The 16,023-nt window shown below is 43.5% G+C and overlaps 1 protein-coding gene across 1 annotated transcript in view; it reads left to right on the forward strand.

Annotated features, from left to right (window-relative positions):
* The window catches only part of kiaa0825 (KIAA0825 ortholog), a 105,905-nt gene that overhangs the window by 16,769 nt on the left and 73,113 nt on the right, over positions 1-16,023 (forward strand). Inside the window, exons 7-14 of the mRNA XM_030104892.1 lie at positions 5,553-5,720; positions 6,737-6,822; positions 7,018-7,275; positions 10,924-11,201; positions 12,084-12,234; positions 14,193-14,383; positions 15,237-15,443; positions 15,578-15,688. Coding sequence (XP_029960752.1) covers positions 5,553-5,720; positions 6,737-6,822; positions 7,018-7,275; positions 10,924-11,201; positions 12,084-12,234; positions 14,193-14,383; positions 15,237-15,443; positions 15,578-15,688 — 1,450 coding nt within the window. The remainder of the gene's footprint in view (positions 1-5,552; positions 5,721-6,736; positions 6,823-7,017; positions 7,276-10,923; positions 11,202-12,083; positions 12,235-14,192; positions 14,384-15,236; positions 15,444-15,577; positions 15,689-16,023) is intronic.

The following is a 16,023-nucleotide window of genomic DNA, read 5'->3' on the forward strand; positions in this document are numbered from 1 at the left end:
CCATTCGCCCCCCCCCTCTATTTCCTCCGAGTGGACACAATGGCTTTTGTGTATCACTCTTGAACAGCTCAAGGATATGAACATTTTCCTGGCACCTTCTATTGAGAAAGCACAGAAAAAAATGGCTGGTTTATTGAGAGCAGGCAGCACTTCGTGATGAAGAGTCAGTGTGATTCGCTGAGGGCTTGAAAACAATAATGTGAACAAGGGCACTAAACAAGTGGGGTTTAATGAAATGCTCCCATCAAGACAATACATTCTTCTGTGTTGTTCATCCACGCTTCTCGGTTCAAGTATGTACAGGACGATGGAGAAACCTTAACCGCTGTCTGTGTGTGACTGCAAAGAGAGCCAGGGACAAAAAAAAACAACCTCAACAAAAAACATACAGTCAATCAAATCTTAAACAGATGAGAGTTACTTTTCTATTACCACTCGTATCTCTGCTGTTGAATGACTATACCTCCGTCTTGCTGCAGGAACTTAATTGAGATATCAAACATTGCCGGTTTCTTATTCTGTGAAGGCCAGGTGGCCCCTGCTGTGGCCCGGTTGGACAGCACCCAGGGAAAAGGCCACAGGAGACCAAGGGTTGGGCGTCTTGTTTTTGTGCATGTGTGCGTGCATGTGTCAGAGTGTGTGTTGGTGAATCGCAGTGGGAGGCCTCCCATAATAAGGCTGTCTGAGTGAGCAGTGGGCCGCAACTGACGAAGAAGACCCCAGCTGTCACCGGGCCTAGCAGGCGGTCCGCGGCGGCTCATAGACTCCTTTTACCCACGCACACACTAAACTGCACGCAGACGTACCCCAAGGCACCCGCACGACCCTGCCTGACACCCTCTGAGATGAACGCACAAGGAGGCATGGATATACAGATGCACGTGCACAAATAGAGACACATCGAAGTGCTGCAGTGCAGCATCACACCTCCAGATTAATGACCCATACAAGGAGAGAAGTTATTCACCAACACACTCCCATGCACAAAATTAAGAAAGACTGATATTTAAAGTCTGGGTTTGTTGGTTAACATTTGTGTCAGTTTGTGTCGCAGGACAAGGAGCACTAGCAACGTTCCATCCATCCATCATTTTATCCAACAGGTCCCAGCTGACACTGAACGAAACAATGAAACTCTGTGACAGGACAGATACAGACACACACTTTTCTGTGGCAAAAATAGGCTTTTATTTTATTTTGACACCAATAAACTTGTATAGTGATATGTGCTTGGACTGATGGAGGAAACCAGAATACCCACAGCAAACCCATGCATGCACAGGAAGATCATGCAAACTGCACACTGAAAAGAACCCAGTTCAGAAAATGAACTGTGTGTCTAAGTCCACTGATTTAATGCACTGTCCACCACAGCAGTGTGGATCTGAATGCTGCAGAAGAAACTTTTAGAAATTTGAAAGATGTTTTTTTTTTTTTTTAAGACCACGAACTGCACACACCAAGTCCTTACAGTTTATGTTATTTGTAAATACATTTCTTCATTTTTTTTTTTTTACGCAAGGAGTTTTTAGTTTTTAGTACATTCAACTCAAAACCACACAAACTAAAACAAAACAACCAAAAAACAAATGAACAGCAAAAAAAGAAAAAAAAATAATAAAAGAAACCAAAAAAGTTAAAGTGATTTAGTTTTGTAACTTGGCTGCTTTGTTCTTTAGTCACCAGTGTAGGTGAAAAATGTCCAAAAGCCTTTTGTGCATTCGCAGAAGAACTGTTCTAATTTGGAAAAGCCATCCATCCAACGTGAGCGCTTTAGTCGCAGGAGGGCTGGAACCAGTCATCATTACAGGTCTCCTATTTACCACGAGGCAACAGACACCCAGCCACTGTCTATATAAAGTCACTCAAATTCATGTCTTGGGATTAGTTTTTCCTCAAAATATTAGTTAAGATGTTTTATTCTGAAAATAGTCTTATTCTGAGGGTCCCTGTTTTACCAGTCTGCTGTCACGGATCCCACATTGACAGGGAATCGCAGCAATTCAGGAGTCTGATTTATTAATGAAACATTTTTCAATAAAAGCTCACATCAAATTTATTTTAAAGTGTCTTGATTTTCCCAAGTGAGGTGCACTAAAATTGCCTCGTTTTCATAAAATCCCTATTCCTTTATTTCCCAATATCTAATAAAGCTGAATGCTGCAAGCCACCTGTAGAGGGTGGTGTACGTCACAGATCTACTCAAATAAAGAAAACTCAGCTTCACATATTGTAATCAAATGATAAGAGACTAAGAACCAATTGGAGGTATGTCAATAAGAGAAACAGGCGCCGCTCAGATGGCGTGATTTACACTACAGAGAGGCAAGTAGGGAAAGAAGGGGGATGAGAGACACAGGATGAGAGTATAAGAGAGAGTGAGAGAGATGCTGTGCTGGAGAGAAATTAAATCAGTGGCTAAATTATTGCATGATTGCCCATTCCCCAAAGACTTGGGCATCATTTGGTAGAAAGTGTCTAATAATTGGTTTTCGGCCATGTCAGACACATGCAATTCCCACTACTAATGGCTCTGTTAGGAAGAACTGGGCCTCCTGGGTCAGAGAAGGACAAAAAAATAGCCAAATGGCAAAAAAAAAAATAGCGCTCTCCAACCTTGTCCTTTTTTCCCCCGCAGATGAAGGAGGGAATGAGAGAGAAAGAGAGAAACACAGAGAAGTTGAGAGATGGCAAGAAGGAGAGTGTGTATGTGAGCGAAGAGGAAATGAAGTGGCAATAAGTGCAGCCAAAGGGGAAATGCTCTTCACCGTGAGTTTAATACATCAGACTGGGGATTTGGCAGCCCGCCACACAGCAATTGTTTACCTTTTTGCTCACTGGCTGCATCTGTTCTGTTTTGTAAACGGCACTAAACTATTCGCCCGTAAACACCGGAATCAATAACAACTGCTAAGGGAATTCCCTTATCCCGCCCCTCCCTCTCTTCCCCTCCCTCTCTTCCCCATGTTTTCATCCCTAACCACCACCCCTTTCCCTTTCCCTAGATCTCCCTCTCTCTCTCTTCTCTTGATGTTCGCTGCCAGTCAAGCACAGTGTGTGTGTGTGTGTGTGTGTGTGTGTGTGTGTGTGTGTGTGTGTGTGTGTGTGTGTGTGTGTGTGTGTGTGTGTGTGTGTGTGTGTGTGTGTCAGAGAGAGAGAGAGCTAGTGGAACCCACTGAGACAAGGAACTAGAAGACTGATGGCTCGCCAAAAATACCTGCTGTTTATTTTTTTCTTTTTGTGTTACATTGTTGTTATTATTAAAAGCTACAGACGGAGACTGGCCACTGAAGACCGGCTGAGTGTGATATTCCAAGACTTCTTTTTTTTTTATGTTGCTGTTGAACACATAACTTAGACCCACACATTGTGTTAAACAACACATGCTCTTTGCATCGAGGCCTTTTGATAAGATTTCTTCTGCTGGTATTGTTACCGCAGCAGTATGGCTCGCCATGTATCTTTTTGTTTGTGAGAAAATCCGTGCAGAATAATACTACGTGGAGGAGCTCTTATATAAACATATGATTTCTGCCCTGCTTTCAGCACCAGCTCCTGTCTTATTGATTCTCAGTACATTGACCTTTGGTTGAACTCTTCTGGCTGCTCGTGCCCTTCCTCACTCTGCTCTATCAGACATACTATGTACTATGCTATATGACACACCTGGGTGCTTTTAAGCACACCCTCTCCATCAACTGTTGATGGGAGCCTCCATTTGGCCTCACTGTTGTGACAAAGGTATAATGAGGTTTGGATGGCTATGTACTAGACTGCTATGGCTATAGGGCTATTTGGCTAGGGAGATGACTATAAATACCTATATAGCCTGTGCAGCAGGGCCCAATGAAAGTCCGGGGCACAGCATCGCTAAACATCAAGGTCATGTGTGACTATTTAGAGTGTGACTTAGTGAGCAAGTGAAACTGTCACAGGGTCACAGGTTGAGGGAATAAATAGAATGAATGGAGAGAGGCAGAGCCGAAGCCCGGGAAAAGGTGACGCTCCAGATGAAGTGGTGGTTAATGGTTGCTGTACTCAGATGAATGCCCTAGAGAAGGTGGGAATGGGGGTGGAGTGAGGTTGGGGGAATGTAGTGATAGCTTTTTAAAGAATCCATTGGCTGTGTGGCTATCTGTCTAACATGTCCTGTCTCATCGGGTTTCGATTGTTTACTCTTGAGTTGCTGACAGCTTTACTTTGTCCCTCTGTTAGGCATCCAAAGCTCTTGATTTGCTGGCGACTTCAGAAATAGACAAGATTGGTGGTGCGTGCGTGAATGTGCAAGCTGGAGAACGAGGCTGGCACATGGGTGTCAACCAGGTCACGCGTGTACACATGCAGCATGAGGTTGTCTCTCTAGCACAGACTCCCACTGGACCCTATTACAGAGGAGCTGCTGAGCTGCAGACCCATGCAGCTTAATTACACACCCACCCACACACACACAAATGCAAGCACACACACTTAAGCGCACCCCAAATAATTACACAGCTATTCACTGGCGATTTCATACGTGCATGCTTACTCTCTTGCACATAAATACATGTATACACTTAGACTTGCAAACAAACTTGAGGTCAAAATATATTCCGTGGTGACCACAGAATCTGGGTGCAGTGCGACAATTATCTTGCAAGACTGACATGTGCAAATGCGCGTGAAAGTGTCTCCTACAAATCAAGTTATTCATAATGACCTGCGTTACATGCACATAAACATGTGTGTATACGCCAGGCAGACGCAAACACACCAAAGCTCATCGACTCTCTCATTAACACTCAGATAAACAGACACGGATGCCCACACACAACACATAGTCCAACCTCATGCATGATTAAACCCGGCATCCTCAGGGACACAGTGTTGTCATATTGTCAGATTTTGTTTAACAATATAGCAAAATTACATTAGGATCCATAGGCAATAATGTTGCAATTATTTGAAAAACCCCTCCCCCTCCCTCTCTTTCCATCTCTTTGCTCAATCATCGCTGTGTTTTCAGAGTTAAGACTAATACTGAGCACATCCATTCCCAAATGCCTTTGCACTAGAGGAGCTCATTTAAGCGGACACACAAAAGTATTTGTGCATGTGTCTGGGAGTATGGCAACGCATCTCCCAGCCGCCCATTCTCCAGCTTAATGCGGAACATCCCCTGGGTGATGGCTTTGGCAGCCTCCAAAATGGGAAATCCATATTTGCCGAGGGGGTCATCGGCGGGTTATGGGGAGAAAAGTTTTGCGCTAAGAGAGAGGGATGTGCATGTGCGACTTGTCGGGGAGCAAAGTTTTGCATATTTTTTTTCCAGTGCCTCTTTGTTTATACAGTGTATTGGGAAAACATGAATGGGTCGATATTTATAAAAGGTGTCGTGCGAGGGAAGCCTACAGGAAGGGGGTGTTTTAGGATGAGTGCATGTCGGGGGGAAGGCTGGGCGGAAAACTTATTTTCATGAGATGAACTGTAAACTGTAGTGCATCTCTCAGTCAGTACTGCATTTTCAAGCACATTGCACTGATCTCTTTTTTATCTTCTCTCCTCCTTCACAGCGCCCATGGAGCTTCCCATCAAAGGCAGGAGCTTCAGTTTGACCTCCCACCAGCTGAGGGCGTTAACTCAGCTGTCTTTCACCCTGCTGCGATTTGAGAGAGAAGTGAAAGAGCTGGCCACCAACATGACCTTCATTGACTGTACAGGAGACACTCCTGGTGTGAAAGGTACAAACTACACACACTCAGACCTCTAAGGATCCTGGGATAGCATGCTTTGAATCTTTTTTTTTTTTTTTTTTTTTTTGAGGTCTTGATCTGAAGAAAATTCTGCTTTATTTGAAATACGACTTTGTATTTAGGACTTTTTTTAATACAAAATATTCTTGTAATCCACACACATTGACTTATTGTAGCGTGCGATCTAAGTTGTGGTTGAAGTGTGTTATTTTAGTTGGGAATTATCTTGGGCGTTATATAAGCCTTTAGTATCTTTTTCCCTTTCTCCCCTTTGAACTGCCACAGCAGAAATGTTAAATGAAAGCTTTTGGTGCATGGAATAATTTCCATAAAGGTTACATTTACAAAAACAAGACTTGCAGAAAGGCTCAATTTACAGAGAGGTAAACAGCCTTTAAAGGGCAGTTATCCAAATCATTAATTTCAGGCAATCAAACGGCTTAATTACCAGAAATTCATCAGATGGGCTTAAAGGTCAAAAAGTGATGCGCTTGCTGCTTCCTCCTTCTTCCATTGCACACGGTCTTGTTCGGCTAAATTGCTTCGCCTGGGGTCTTACTCCTCGCCTTCTGATTAGGAAACTGTGGCCTTGATGTTCATGCTTTTTAATTGCAACCCAGCCCAACATGCTGCATGCCTGCGTTCAAGACGCCCCCACCCCCCACCACACACACGCACACACACACGCACACCGATCTGATTGGTTTTAATGAAATATGACTCCTAAATTTAGACTGACAAAGTACTGTCATTTGTATTTTATTCTTTCGCCTTTGAGGGATGTACAGTACTGATGCTCCATATTGCATTGACTTACAGGAGGGGGGATGGGGGGGATTCAGTAAATACAATTTAATATGAAGAGAAAGCATTTATGCTAAATAATACATACAAGTACTAGATGTTGATGTGATTCGATTATCTCTCCATGCATACTGTATTTTAAACCTTCTGTACAATATTTTCAATTAATCACTTCACATATTGAATGTTTGCTCTTGTAGGTATCCTGAAAAAAAGTAAAGAGGAGTCAGATTTTACCACAGATGGGAAGAGATCCACCACAGAAACTCCTCTCCACACACCAGAGGTGAGACTTTTTGGCAGCTTTTCTTGACAAAAAAGTTTTTGTTCTGTTAAAACTATTCAATGTCACACGGGCCTATTATCTTTTTCTATAATTACTAAAAGGCAAGCTAATTTGTAGCGGTGAAATGGAACAGGTGAAACGTTCCCTTCAGCATTTAGACATTAATTGGCTGTCGGTTCATCTCCTGATTTTCAGGCACAGGTTCTGGAGTTTAACTGGAGGTCAGCATTTAAGGGACTCGTCCCTCACATGGAGCATTGTGTGAAAGTGGTGTTGGACGACGTTTGTGCCAAGAATCTGCAGCAAGAAGAAGCTTTACATTCTTCTGGACACACTTCTGTCACCCTGTGCCCAGTCGCTGGACACACCGCCGTCGCTGCCAGCAGCACACATCTCACAGAAGACTCCTTCTGCACCCAATCCGAGAGCCAGACCCCCAGAATGATCGCCAAGGTACCCAACACTGCTCAAGCACCTTGGGTTATTTAGACAAGCCAAAGCAAGGTAGCTTGATTTATAATGCACAAATCATACACAAAGCAACTCAATGTGCTTTGCATGATTAACAGTGTTAAAATGAAATATCAGTACATCAAAAAGACACATCTGTCAGCATACTTCAGGACTCAGTCTTTGTATTCCACATGTATATAAATGAATGATATCCCAGAAATCTGAGGCATATGTTGATTCAACGTACAAGTAACCTCTGTAAAAGGCCTAACTGACTCTGTGTCACTCCCCCTCATGTGTGGAAACTTGTTTTACTATACTCAGCCGGGTCCCGATTCTATTCATCCTTCTTTATTACTAACTGACTGAACAATGCAGGTCTACAAGCCGCACCCAGACCCAGGGAGATTAATGGTTTTTGTTGCACCGGTGGAAAGCTCCCTCTGTAATAGAGAGCCAAAATGATTCGGGCCTGACACAGTTGACACCCTGAATCAGAAAGGGCCTTGGGAAGAGTCATCAGTATTACCTGAGGTGAGGACTCAGGGGACAAAAGCAAAAGAGAAGCAGGAAAAAAAAAAGAGATCCAGTATGGCTGATATTATCAGGGTTAGATGACGTGTCGTGAAAAGGTGTGGGATGGGAGAAATGGAGGATAAAGGGGGTACTAATGATAGACGGATGCATCACAAAGGCAAAGAGACTGGCGCAGCGAGCAGGATAAAGAAGGGATAGTGTGACCAAACGGATGAGAGAGGAGGGCCTGGGAAATGGCAGGAAGAGGTGAAGTAGACACTAGAGATTGACTTTTCTCAGGAGGAAGACCAGTGAGACCGGCTTAGTACCGACTTCTACAGAGGATCTCCAGTGTTTGGGGCTGGACAGCCACATACTTACCGACATTGAGCTGTTTTCCCCGTGGTTTTTTTTTTTTTTTTTTTTTTTTAACTTCTCCTCATTTTCTTTCCTTTTTTAATATTGCCGAAGAACTTTTCAGTGAGTTCCAGGTGAAACTCGCTGAAAGTTTTTCGAACCCACCTTCCTCCATCCTTCTCTCAACTCTTCTGCTACCCACTACTCTCCCCTACACTGCTCACTGTACACACTCTTATCATTACTGCCTCACCTCTCTTCTCTCCTCTTCCTCCCACTCTCTCCTCCTCTAGACCTTTTACACTGACAGTATTTGTGGCTCTCATTGCTAACGAGTGTCAGAATTTGTCTCTACTCAGGACCTGTACAATGTATTTATGTGTAGGTCAATGCTTCAGAGATGAGAGCCTTTCAGCCCAAAGGTTATACATGCATGCATTTGCATTCAATACGACAGAGCCAGGGAGACATGGAAGACAAGACCATAAGATAATACATATATAAATATATATCTATATTCCCCAGTACTCCTTTCCTGTCTTTTTTGACACATGCTGTACTGTTTGAGCAGTGAGAAAATTACTTTGCAAGGCGTAACCATGAAATATTGCAGGTTCAAAGGCATTATGACGGATCAATATTTCACACATTTATATTCATATGTTCATGTCTCAATCCTCACTTTTTTTCATATGAACCCACTTCACTGTCTATATTATCATACATATGCAGGCTACAATGATGCCGTTCATCCATCGGAGTACTTGGTGCACTTTTTATTGGCAGGTAGATGAATAACAAATAGCTTCTTTCAACAGCTGGAAGTTGCCCTCTTGTCAGAATCTGGGGTCGAACTCCGCTTGTTTCACCAGACCCTTCTCACCTTGATGCTAGCTTTCTATTAAATCAGCAGAAGTGCCTTTTCTGTATTCAGACTTCAGTGAAGCCCTCACCTGTGTGTTCAGTTCTCCACTTGTATCTCTGCTCCGCATTCCGCACACACAAACAGGCCTCCCTCGCACTTAAAAAAAAAAAAAAAAAACTTTATAAAATCTCTTTCACCTTGCTACAATAGTCCCGGTGGGATTCCGAGCTTTGATCTTCGCTAGTTAGGTTTTCAGGCTGGCTTCAACATGGACGCATGCGTGTGGTTGTTTTTGTGTGAGAGTGCTTGTGTGGATGACGATCTGCTCACTCTCCGTGTGTTTTGAGTGCATGTGTGCCTGCACCGTTACTGAATGGGACCCCTCTTCAGAGTTTTCTGCCGTTGCTGCATGGTTGTCTTTTTTTTTTTCAAACTAAGCTCCTAATGATTACATACAGACAGTTATTGACTTAATTGTCTTAACAGGCTATTGTGCCCAGGCACAAGTGGAACCTTTTATGGACACGACTGTTTAAAGAGACTGTGGGAATGTCAATAGTGCACACATACTGTAGCTGTAATGTGACAGAATGTCGAACTTCCCGGTCAGCTACTCACCATAAACACCAATAATGCATGTTTTGGCTGACTGAGTACTTAAACAGGCAAATGGTTTTCCGAGTTACATTGTTCACCTTTATTTGACCTGTTCAGATAATATGTTTTGTTTTAAGATTTTATATGGATACACCTGAGTCATAACTCACACATACACATATATAGGTGTATAAATTTGGTTTTGAACTCACACACATGTGTGACTCCTTGGCACTTGCCTGATCATCTTTCACTGTATTCGGTGTGATGTCGATAAGAAGCACATGCGGTAGCTGAGTCAGTGGCGTCGGCAATATGTGTGTGTGAGTGTGATTGTGTGTGAGTGGAGGGGAGCAGTGCATGTGTGTGTGAGATCCTTTAAAAAGAAAAAAGTTCATCTTGGAATGAAATGGTTCACATTTTGAAGGACTGGAGAGATGTCTAATTTATCTTTATTTTTTAAAATAATTTTTACGATTCCATCAGCTCCTCACAAGTTCCCACAATTCTTGAAAGTGTCACCACAGGAAGAATTCATTCAAAGATGACTCAATGAGAGTGATTAGCTGCACACTATTGTTATTATCAGTCAAATACCGTACTAAGCACTTATAAACCCAAACTGCCTTTGTGTGCTCTGCAACTATTTAAAGTCACAATCAGCCCGTCGCCCTGGCCACTGGGGGAAGAAGAGGTAGACAGCCATATCCCGGTGGGCCTTTCTCCAGGACGAGAACCCCCGCCTACTTCTCTGGCAGTTTGTAGAACGAGCTGCATTTACTCTACATTGCTGAAGCAGCTCACTCACAGCCTCACTTTTTCCCTCTCACCTTTGCTCGACCTTATCTGTTTCTTCCCTCAAAGTGTGTGTCTCCCCACCTCGCCGTGTGCGCTACAACACGTCTGTCTGAATACGGCTCCAGCGGTGTCATAACATTAGACTGATGTGCTGATGTATCCCCCGCCGTACGAGGTTTTATTTGACCTGATACTGATTCTGCATGTTCAGCGGCAGGGTTGACGTCGCGGGCACGTCTTCAGACATCTGTATTCTACATTTGCACTGATCACTGTTTGCTTTTGAGCTGTAATGGCTTGCACAATGTCAAAGAAAATCCACGCGTAATACTCGGCTCAGTCTTGAATCCTTGTCATTCCGATGACTCCTCGCAAATGTTCCATTATTTAGATCTAATGAGGTCTCTTTCTGATGTTTTTTTTTTTCCTTCTTCTGTTTTTCCTCTTACTGGCAGATTTTTCTTCTGTTATTGAGATCAACTCGTCTCATCTTTGCCGTCTCCCTCTCTCCTCAGTTCTGTGGGGCAATCATGACTGAACTGGATGCCTTTCTGCCACTGGCAGCGGCCTGCGGTGACAGTTCTCTCCTGGGGGTGCGCGTGAGCTTCGTGGAGGCATGTGGCAGAGCGGCGTTAGCCATGTTGGATCGCCTGCAGGAGAGGGCGTTGGAGGTTCCGGCGTCTGCACCCCTGAAGAACCTGCCCGCTCTGCTGGCCACCTGCACTTACGTGCACCAACGGCTGCAGCATTACAGCGCCAGACTGAAGGATTCAAAGACAGCTGCTCCTAAAATGTAAGACGGATGTGCTTTTCATGCTCATTCATTGATAGAATTCAGGCTCCAGCAGTGAAACGGTGTGGGAACTGCTGCGTAGCACAATACGCTTTAACATTTCATTTAATAAAGTATTTCTAATTGTGCTTTATCTCTGCTTTCTGAGTTCATGGTGAGAAACTGAAGAGTTGTGGGCACTACCTTGATCTCCAGCTTCAATCACTGATTTTTTTTTTTTTACTTCCCTTTCAACATTTATTGTTAATTATGAAACTCTTAGTTATTAAGCACATTGAGTTAACTTAGCAATGATTAGAAATTTGAGAAATATGAGAAATGCAGCGTGATAAGGTGAAAGCTTTGAACGAGAGTAGAAATGATTGCCACAGAGCGATGACACCCCATCGCATCTGCATTTGGTCAGTTTATATATCCTCTAATACCCTTTAAAGCTCTGCTGCCTGTGGATCCGCCATTAAGGCCTCCCTGTGCTCCTGTTGTCGCACCTCTGGCCCTGTGTGCCCCTCCAGCTGCACTCGCACCGAGCCCCCCCTTCCATCATAAAGCACTTTGCTCTCTTTACACCGCTCAGTCGCCGCCCCTGATTTTAAACTTCCTCCACCCCCGTCAAACTCTCTCCTCTCTCTGGAAAGTATTAGGACAGCCACATTTAAAGGATGTGAAATGTCACACTGAAATTTGAGAATAAATCATGTCATTTCATCTCATGCGACTGTTTGATAGCTCCTTGAACATATAGTACTCAATTATGCATCTGGATTACAGGGTCGTGCCCCGTCGAACTCTTGACCCCCATAAGTTCATTCATTCTCCTTAATGTGCCTTGTGTATTATATATAATGTAACCTGTGTGGGTTGGGTTCTTTGCTCTGTATACAGACCCCTGACCCTTCTACCTATCCAGAGGTGCCAAGATACAGTGGAGGCCATTAGAGAGCAACTAACAAGCTACTGCATCCAGATTTGTGCTACCTGCATTCTGCAGGATGCCGAGAGTCACCACTGGGCTGACCCCAAACCCTTCTACGAGGTAAAATATCATTATTTTCCTCTATTACTATTTCATATGCGATAACTCATAACTCTCATCAGAAAGGCTTTTTTTTTTATGTTTCAGAAATAAACTGTTGGTTTCATGCCTGTTTGAGTTTTAATTGTTCTCCTCAAAATCGAAAAGTGAAACATATTAAAGGTATAGTATTGTGTTGATTTCCCGTGTTGTTCGAGAAAGAAATGCCATATATCTAGGCTCATTTCCTATATTTTGAGGAACTCGAGGAATTATACTCTAGAGCTTTCTTTCTTCTTCTTTTCATTCCCACAATGCACCTTTACCTCCCACTCTCCCTCTTCTCGCTGAGCCTTCTACTCTGAGCTCCCTGAGAACATCTGTGGCTTCCATGCTGCCCTGGGGGCTCCAGGGATTCAGCTGTCTGAAGTCTGTAGTCTACACTGGGACTGTCTGGAAACAGCATAGGGCCCCTGGAACTCCCCTACCTTTATGCCCTTAAACCAATCTAAACCTTCCCTCTCTTTCTTACTTTATCCCGCCTTTGCCTTTTTTTTCTCCCTTTGTTCCACCCTCTTTCCCTGGGTCACTGGTGTCAGACAGGCCTGCTGTGTGCAGGTGTGTGCTTTTGTTCAACCATCCCTGTGTGCTTCTGTACAAATGAATGTATGTGGGTGTGCAGCCATATCGCAAGATGTGAGTTTCATGTGGTGCTCTGTATCTATATTTTTGAAGTCTGTTACATATGTGCTGTTGTATGCATCAAGGCTTCCTCCTCCTGGATCCCCAGCTTGTGTCTTGACTCTCTCTCAGCCAGGTGCAGCTCCAGAGAGACCCCTCTCCTCCTTACGTTCTCGTTTTTGTTATTTTATTTAGCAATTCAATATTTGAAATATTGCTTTGAACGAAAACATGTAATATGCTCCAGTAATATATCAAGATATGAGGTCAGTAAAGTCGGTCTAAGGTAGATTTGAACCTAACCTTGGCTACCTTCCTTGTCAGGATTTTAACTTTAGAGCCTTGTGAGCACTCGTTTCAGTTTCCAACTTTTATTCATCATGAGTTTCCCATTCCACATCCAGGTCTCATTCTTGCCAAGCTATTATCTCCATTAGGATATTGTTCATACCTGACTGACTAAGCAAAGCTTGAATTAATCAAGACACACATTTGGTTCAGACTGCCTTTTGGTTCACATCCAGTGTCTTTGTCTGTGCTGGCGCCTCCTTAAGGACGGCGGCTGAATTCTGGACTTCCCCGTTAATGATTGATACCTAAATAACTGGCCAGTAGAAAATTATTTCGGTATGAAACAAATGAGGTGAAGTGGGAGGAAAATGACAAGTGTCTGCGCAGAATGATGTGCTTAAGATGTTGGGAAGTTCAGATGTTTTGGATGTGTCGATATTCTGGAACATGCACCTTCACTTTATTGGCAGAGGTTGAATTTAAAGAGTTTTGGGAAGGTGAGTTGAAGTATGAATCTCAAATTTCTTCTTATGTGTCAAAGCTGCAAGATGCCAGGATAAAAATCCCTTTTCCCTCTGTCCTCCCCTTGTTTTTGCCTTTCTTCTCACTCTCGCTTGCCTTTGCTCACTTTATTCTGAAAACTTCTGGATATTTCTGCTTTTTCTCTCTCCGCTCTCAGTGTGAGTGAGCGTTTGCGCACTGGGTATAATGTGATCTCCATTTCAGGACTTTAAAGCAGCCTGAAGTCCCAGTGGGAGAAGAAACCCAGGTGCAGAGTGCAGGTGGCATGACCACTGAGACATCCTGGTGTTGACAGACCTGCTTCTGTATCTCTTTCTCTCTCTTTCTTCTCCTGGAGGTTTTTCTCTCTCGCCTTCTCTTTCTCTCCTCTATTTTTATCACGTCCTCTCTGCGTTTTCGCTTCACTGTCAATGTCCATATCACAACATATCTTCATCTCCGACCTCCCCTACCCCCTCTTTGCCACGCCACATTTTCTTCCACAGGGCGAGCGCTGTTCCTTCTCGGTGCAGATGTGGTTCTACTTCCTGTGTGGGCTTCGCAGCGACCTGTGGGCGGTCCTTTCAGCGGAGATGGCCAAGAACGTGCTCGGCCAGGTGCTGTCGGAAACTCTACAGCTGCTGGTGCAGAGGTATGCCAGGGCTCGACCTTCATACCGGAGACATCTGCAAATCAGGTACTTCATTATGTATCGCATTTGGAGTAACTTCATATAAATAAATAGTTCAACAATTGCAAACACGTTGTTTGCTATCTGCTACACTGTACTGAAGTTTCTCCATTTCAAGCTTATTTAATTCACTTGGTCTGATGACAAGTGAACTCCTGTCTATCAAAACATCAAACTGCATATCACCTTATAAAATCTTAATTTTCAATTACCCTCTGGATCTCGCCACCAGATATATGACAAAAATAATTGAGAGCATGTTTTACCCCCTTGTTCTTTATTTAATTTCAAGAATTTTTTTTCACGCTGAGTGAAAAAATTGTTCTTCTGTGTGAAGTCAACACAAAGCCAGGCTCAAGTTCCTCAGACATGTGTGTTTTTTCCAGAGGGACTGTTGCAAAGTGTCAGGTTAAGCTAAACAGATGTTTTTTTGTTTTTTTTTTCCTCTGTCTCTTTATCACTCACATGAGAATCCTCATGCTACTTCACCTCTCCCGTGTCAGTTCATCTGTGTGTGTGTGTGTGTGTGTGTCACTAATAGCAGTTTATTTAAAGCACAGGGACGACAGGATGTGGAGATGAGAGCTGATGAGCTGCATTCCCCAACCAATTGAGAGAACAGATTTATGGGTGCTTGTGTAAAAGCAGTGGGTGTGTGTAACATGAAAATACTGACTTTTATAGTGAAGCTCAAAATCTATTCATTTAACTTTTCCACCATAAAATCACAAGGAGGGACTGTTATCTGACCGGCTGTGCAATGAGGGTCCTAAGTCTCGTCTTGATGGCAGACAGCTTCGTGATTTCACTTCTTAACGTTACTCTTTCCTCTCGCTTTATGTCTCACTCTGTTTTCAAGATGTGACATTACAGCAGTGTTGCTGTATGTGGAGCAACTTTTGTGGAGTGTGTGTGAAAGTCCCGAGGCCTTGGTGCACCTCGACCCCTCTGCAGCGATAACCATCGTGGCAGGTGGTTCGGACTGGCCGTACAAGATACACAGCCTGTGTGACCAACTGCTGACAGTCCTCGTCATTGTCACAGCACCCATATCTTTGCTGTACAGGTTGGTAACGTATGAATTGTAATCCAACATTAAGTATCTTAACAAAAGCAAAGAAATGTGTGAATTTTAGACAGAAAGAGTCCGGCTGAAGATGTGTTGATTAAACCTATCATGCGCAATCTCTACTCCTGCAGGACGTTTATGATTGATGCTACAAAGGATTCCACGCCACAAAAGCCTGAAAGGCCTGTTGTACACTGGCTAAATGCTATCAATCCTGACCTCTTCACAAAGCAAGGCATACGGTATGTAAAACACACCCATCAAGCCATCTGTCAAACATACAATGAGTGCACATGCAGCGTGGATGCTCATACACAAATGCACACACACACACACACACACTCACTCAGGTACTGCAAACCATCACACCAATCCACCCGCTGGATGGAGAAACATGTGTGGGTGTATGTAAGTTGAGTTACAGCTGCATACTGTACGTGCAGATATAAAACCTGCTGTTCAGGATTCAAGCGAGAGTTCCTGTGGTAATACGACACAGATGCAAGGTAAAGAAGAAAAAATAAATAAAACTACCCTCGCCGCTGACATCGGGTTTGTTTATTTTGATGGTTTCTGA

Source organism: Salarias fasciatus, chromosome 12, assembly GCF_902148845.1.
Source record: "Salarias fasciatus chromosome 12, fSalaFa1.1, whole genome shotgun sequence".
Classification (NCBI taxonomy): domain Eukaryota; kingdom Metazoa; phylum Chordata; class Actinopteri; order Blenniiformes; family Blenniidae; genus Salarias; species Salarias fasciatus.